A 6,060-nucleotide genomic window follows, 5' to 3' on the forward strand; every position below is an offset into this window, starting at 1 on the left:
TTTTAAAGTGCTCATCACCAAAAGCTTAGAGCATTGATAGGGTGTGAAAAGTACATCATTCTCCATCTGGCTTCATTGTAAACACGTGGCTCTCCAGCCTGAGTTGTGTGCTTTTCAAGCCAGGTTTTGCAAGCAGCAATGGTCGCATTTGCGAAACCCATTGGTTTTGCTTTAAAGATAGCTATCTCCATAGTTAAGGGTGCCATTACGTGAATTCAGCAGCATTTCTCCTGATAAAGGAGAATGAAGTTCTTGTGCTTGTGCTTGTGCTGGCTGCACTCTAACTGAACTCATCTGAGAAGAGAAATCCAGGTACTTTGCTTTCCTCAGTATGGTGACGCATGCCTTATGCCTGCCTGTGAAGAGAGAGCATGAGGAAGGGGAAGTGTGATAGGAAATGACTGAGACTCTGACTTTGCCTTGGTTTTGACTAGAATTTTATAGCTACAGATTCTGAGCGTGGCCCTTTGAGTCAGACGAAGGTTTTGTTACACACCTTTTTCAGAGATGAATTCTTCTTCACAAGTTTCTGTAAGAGAGGTGTGTAAAGTTGCACATGGTTTTGCTGAGTAGGGTAAATCTGTTGGTCGTGAAGGTTGGTATTTATGAAAAGGTCAAGAGGCAGTGTCTAAAAATTGCAGGTAACAGTCTAACTTGAATTTCATTTGTGGTTTAAATAGAGAGCCTTCAGGAAGTCTTGTCAGGATTCCATAAAATGAAATTATTTCTTGCCGATCCTCACAAAAACGAGTAAGACAGAAGAATCAGCGTCAGTGTTTGAATTTTATAGAGTCTTGGGTGTAATCCGTCTATTAGTAAAGAAATACATAGAGGAGGCATTTAAAGCTCTTGCAAAAGTTTGTCTGAAAGCTACATCCAGTAATGCAGATTTGCACAAATGATTGTTTCCTGCAAAGAAAACATGAGAGTTTGTGTATTTTGGTGTATGTCACTGGGGGTTTTCACTGTTTTTCCCCTCCAGTAACCGTGGCAAGATGGTGAAAAGGGAAGCTGGCAAAACTATGGTGTGCCTGGAATCCCCCTGGTTAGCTGTAGCTGGCAGAGGTGTCTGTGGTGGTCTTAATGAGACTGGTTGAGTGGGCAGCACGGTGTGATTGAAATTCAGCAATCAAAAAGATAAGGTTATGTGTGTCAGAAGAAATTGTTTTAAACGGAACAAAATCATGTTTGCGAAACTGGAGCCAGTGCTGGTGAATGACAGCATTTAGGACTGTGAAGAAGGCCTCTGCGTAGGAGCTGTGTGTATTTACCAGAGGTCAGAAGAGAGCTAGTGTGGATGATATTTTGTTAAAAAATCTTAGTTCAGTGTTTCACACCATTGGTTTAACGTGTCTTAAGAAGAAATGTCCCATCTGGGACTTTTCTTCCAGAACTTTGTTGCCATCTGCTGTGGCATTTTTTGCATGAGTCCCTTAACTATGAGTGTTTCTCAGGGATTCGATGCTGGACTAGGTGGACCATTTGCCAGTCTTGAGAAAGGCTTTTCCTAGATTTCCAAAAATGGTGTATGTATGGGGTTTTTATTAGCTTCTTTGATTTGCTCAGAAGGTTCTAAGTGATCAGTTGATGTGACAGTTATTTTTACGAAGACACTTCTTGTTCATGTCTTGTAAAACACCTCCTAACTCTTTCTGTTTGCTGTAGTTTGCATTTGCTAGTTATCCCTCCATGTGGTGGTTTTGATTGGCCCAAAACATCAGTGAAGTGTTTTTAACATCTAGGAGAAATTTGGACCCCTCAGAAGCTCTTCTAGTAGGCCTAGGGAGGTGTCTGAGGGGTGGGGTGTGGCACAAAGATGGCTCCTGTGTGTCCTGAGTGCAAGTTCTGGAAGTTTTTACATCAAGTCCAGCAGAGCCAATCTCTGATGGCTCTGAAGGTGATGGACATGCTGCTGGCCAAGTTTGGGCCAATTGGAGGTGCTGGTTATGCCTCTGTGAAAACATATTTAAGAAAAATTCAAAACAAAGCAGGCGCGCACTTCTTTCACTTCTTTGTAGTTGGAGGAGGAGGAGGTGCAGGTGAAAATATGTAGAGGGAGAACAGCATGGAGAGTGCCAAGGTCAGTGAAGAAGGTGGAGGAGGAGGTGCTCCAGTGTTGGAGCTGAAAACCCTCTGCAAGCCACAGTGAAGGCCATGGGGGGCAGGAGGTCCCCCTGCAGCCCATGGAGTCCACAGGAGTGCAGAAATTCTGCCCACAGCCCACGCCAGAAGGGCGGGTGGATGCCTGGAAAAGACTGTGAACCAGTGGGCGTCTCATTTAAGAGTTAAAACTGCAAAGACCTTGACTGGGAGAGAAAGGCCTTTTCCTTGCTCCTGGGATGGAAGCAGCCTGGCCTCAGCTTGGGAGAGTCTGCACAGCACCCTATGGACAAAAAGACTCATGTTGCAGCAGAATTTCGGGCGGGATGTTGCTCGTGAGATTGGACCCATGCCAAAGAAGTTCTCAGAGGACTGTCTCTTGTGGGAAGGACCCTGGCTAAGTAGAGAACCTCTTTTCCTGATTGGACTGACCAGAGGACCCCTCAACCTGCCCCTGTCTGTGTTGCTGGTTTGGAAAGAGGGAAGGGAGGGGGGGGGGTGAGTGCAGAGACTGCTTCTTAAGAGGGTGGGGGTGAGAGCAGAAAACTGTCTGGAGAGAGAGAGAGAGAAACAAGTAGAGATAAGGAGTATTTGTAGTAGAAGAATTGTAGTGATGAATAAATTTGAGAATCTGCTCTGTGGACTGAAAAGAGACCCCACACCCTGCCCCCCCCGCCACCTGGCTTGTGGATTGTAAAGGAGGAAAGGGGGTGAATACTATAGGTTTGTAAGAGGGAGGGGGGAGTGAACAAAATAATGTATGAAAACTTTATTTTTGCCTTGCATTTATCCTCCAATTCTGTTAGATAATTAAATCACCTTTTGCAACTTTAAGCTTGAGGCCTGTTTGCCCTTTTTCATGCGTCCTCCTGGCAGGGTCCTGTCTCAAACCCACGACACTCCAGTACTCACTTGGAATTAGACCAAAAAGTCATGCTCTGTTTTCCATGACCTGGAAGATTCATTTGATGATGTAGTTCAAATATACTCCAGTTAAGATGTGTCAGTAGATACTGCTGAATTTCTACTATACGGCACACCATGTGAAGAGCCTTTGAAACAAAGACTCCTTCAGACTTGCTCCCAAAGTGATACCATGCTCCAGCTTACAGAGATGTGAAAGGCGATACTGTTCAAAATGCACAAGCACAGCTTTTCTCTGCCGGAATAACTAAAATACGTTCCTTCTCACACTGCTACTTAATTTTGACATAGTTTCTGATGCTATTAGCTTCACTTTCTTAAACTGTCCTGCAGTTTAATATAAATTGCTCTTTCTCTCACAGGCCCAATTGATTGGCCTAAACCTGTTGGTTTTGTTGGTGCACACTGCCCCAACAAAAGCATTGTGATCATGAATTTCCCTCCCATGTTTTATTGTTGGCCTTGCCTTGTAGCCTATCATGGAACTCCTTATAGCACAGCAACCATGAGTCTGTAGAGGTGGTAAAACAAAAATCCCCATGGTCTGTGAGTATGCACAGCCTTTGTTTATATTTTCAGTTATCCTGGGTAACAGAGGAGAAAATATGTATGACTGTATTAACCCTACAAAGCCCAGAACATGGGATTTCCTTCTGTCATTAGTACCAGCTCTGCACTGCTGCACTGGCAGTTTAGCAGGTGTAATGCTCACCTCCTTGCCTTTGTCTGGAATTGCTCAAAGGCTTGTGGTAACATACCTTTGCTTTGGTTTTTGTTGCATGCTGTGAGTGCAAAGGGCTTCTTTGACAATGTTGGTTTAAATGGAAAGTCATGTAGCATTTCATTGAAAATCTTGTCTGTGTCCATCATTCAGCAGTCTTTTTTTCCCTTTCAGATTCCTCCCAGCATGACTCATCAGAAACAAGTGGGAAGCCTGAGGTGGAAGTCACCATTGAAGGTCAGTTGCTGAGGTCACTGATTTCAGTCTGCTGGGCATTTTTTATATCCGAAATGTGTTTTGCAAAGCCTGCATTACTTGGCACTGGAAAAGAGAATTGTGTGTTGGTGTTGACTGCAGTTTTGATTGTGCACTTCCTGGTGAACACACCTGGTTTAGAAGTCTTATAAAACCACAATATACTGAAGCATATTGGACTTAGTGGGCTGTTTTTGAAATGACGCCTAACAGCAGTTTGCATGTTCCGTGTATTTTCCAAGCATTAGTAATGAAAAGTACTCATTGAGCAGGCAAGATGTTATAACATTCATTCATTCTGGAGAGCACATTGGTTTATCAACAGTATGTAGTTATATGTAAAATTTGTAGTTAACACTAGATTCTGGGAAGACTGGTCCCAGAACGGAAAGGAGGTGTTGCAGGTGATATAAGTGTAGCCTCAAGGTGTCTGTCTAATATTGCTAGCTGTGAGATACAAACCTTTGTACTTTCCAGCTCCCATCCTCATTGAAATGGCTCTAAAGCTGCTAAGCAGTGTCCCTGTTGTTCTTGTGCTAGGATCTTGGTAGGAGGTCAGCTGTGTTTCTTGTATTTGGGAATTAGTGTCTTGTAATTTCTTTAAAATACTGCTGAGATTGGCTTTTGCAATGCTTGCTTGTGGAATTAGATTAAGACCTCCCAGTGAGCAATTTAGAAGGTGGGCAGGGCATTTAGGATAAAGTGGACACTTCTGGCATTACTTTCACCATTTTACAATGCAGCAAAGAAATGACTCTTACATTACCTCAACAGAAAAGTTTATATGAGAAGAGTCACAAAGTTCTGTGTGTATGTAAAGGCCTTTACCACAAAAGCAAAAGTGCTCTGTAAAGGTTTTTTCTGACCGAGTATAACAGAACTGTCTAGATGCAAGATACGTCAATATGTAATATTATTCTTGCTAAGTAAACCATACCCTTGGGGATGTGGGTACATGTTTTTCTGTATGTGAAATTAGTTTTCTTTGTTTGCTTTGCCCATTTGTTTTCTCTGAGGCTGCAGATATTGATAATAGGGCCGTGCAGAAAACTCCTTACCATGAGGGAGATAGGGTTGGATTGGTAGTGAGTGGCTAAGTAGCAGCTCTCTGACAAATTGCTAGCTTACCTGTCTTTTCATTTGTGTGTTTTTAATGTGGAGTTGACCTGTTCAATGCATTTCATTGATGCCCATTAGTTTTACACAAGTTTGAGAGTGGGTTTAGAACATTTGAGCTCTTGAAGACAAAACCTAGGTACTTTGTTTTGAGATCTCCTGGTGGAAGGATATAACCTCCAGTTAGATAAAAAATGTAGTCTGTATCTGCACAGCATATTTATGTCCTTTTGCTGTTGCATGGTCGTTTTATGATCATGCCATGTCCAGTCCTGTTTCAGAAGGCCATGTTGCTTCCTTAGGAAGTACAGAAGCAGCGTCGTTTTTTGCTATCTTGTGCTTTGCAAGGTCTGTTTGGCAGAAGTTGTTCTTTCACAGGTAGAAAGAGGAGCTTTGTCAAGGTGCTCAGATGAGGTCTGTGTTGCAAAATTGGGTGCCGTGATAAGCACCGTTCCTTAATTCAGTTAGAGCTTTGAAATTCAAAGCAGTTGCAGTGCTGCACACGAGTTCCCTGGACATAAAACCAGTGATTTTTCTTTGTTTCTTTAAGATGATGACAATGACTACCTGCTCCCTGACAAGGGACCTAGGGGCACCAATTTAGCTTATGGAGCTGCCAATACTGGGAGAAGAAAACCAGAAGAGTTCAATTTTGGTAAGATGGAAATGAATGATGATTTTGTCTCCTTGCTCTGTTTTATGGAAAGGTTTTGGTCAATTTTATTCTGCAGGAGTGCGGCATGCCAGTGCAAGCTTCCATTTAGGAGCCATAGTCTCTGTGTACAAGCATTTTTTTTAGCTTCTTTGATTTGCTCAGAAGGTTCTAAGTGATCAGTTGATGTGACTGTTATTTATACGAAGACACTTTTTGTTCATGTCTTGTAAAACACCTCCTAACTATTTCTGTTTGTTGTAGTTTGCATTTGCTAGTTATCCCTCCAGCA

General features: G+C 42.7%; 1 protein-coding gene across 1 annotated transcript in view; it reads left to right on the top strand.

The window, feature by feature from the left end:
• The window catches only part of GTF2I (general transcription factor IIi), a 124,193-nt gene that overhangs the window by 76,136 nt on the left and 41,997 nt on the right, over positions 1-6,060 (top strand). Inside the window, exons 18-19 of the mRNA XM_085078707.1 lie at positions 3,920-3,982; positions 5,667-5,771. Of these exons, the coding sequence (XP_084934833.1) occupies positions 3,920-3,982; positions 5,667-5,771 (168 nt within the window). The remainder of the gene's footprint in view (positions 1-3,919; positions 3,983-5,666; positions 5,772-6,060) is intronic.

The sequence above is a fragment of the Lichenostomus cassidix genome, chromosome 19, assembly GCF_008360975.1.
Source record: "Lichenostomus cassidix isolate B80296 chromosome 19, HeHo_3.0, whole genome shotgun sequence".
NCBI lineage: Eukaryota > Metazoa > Chordata > Aves > Passeriformes > Meliphagidae > Lichenostomus > Lichenostomus cassidix.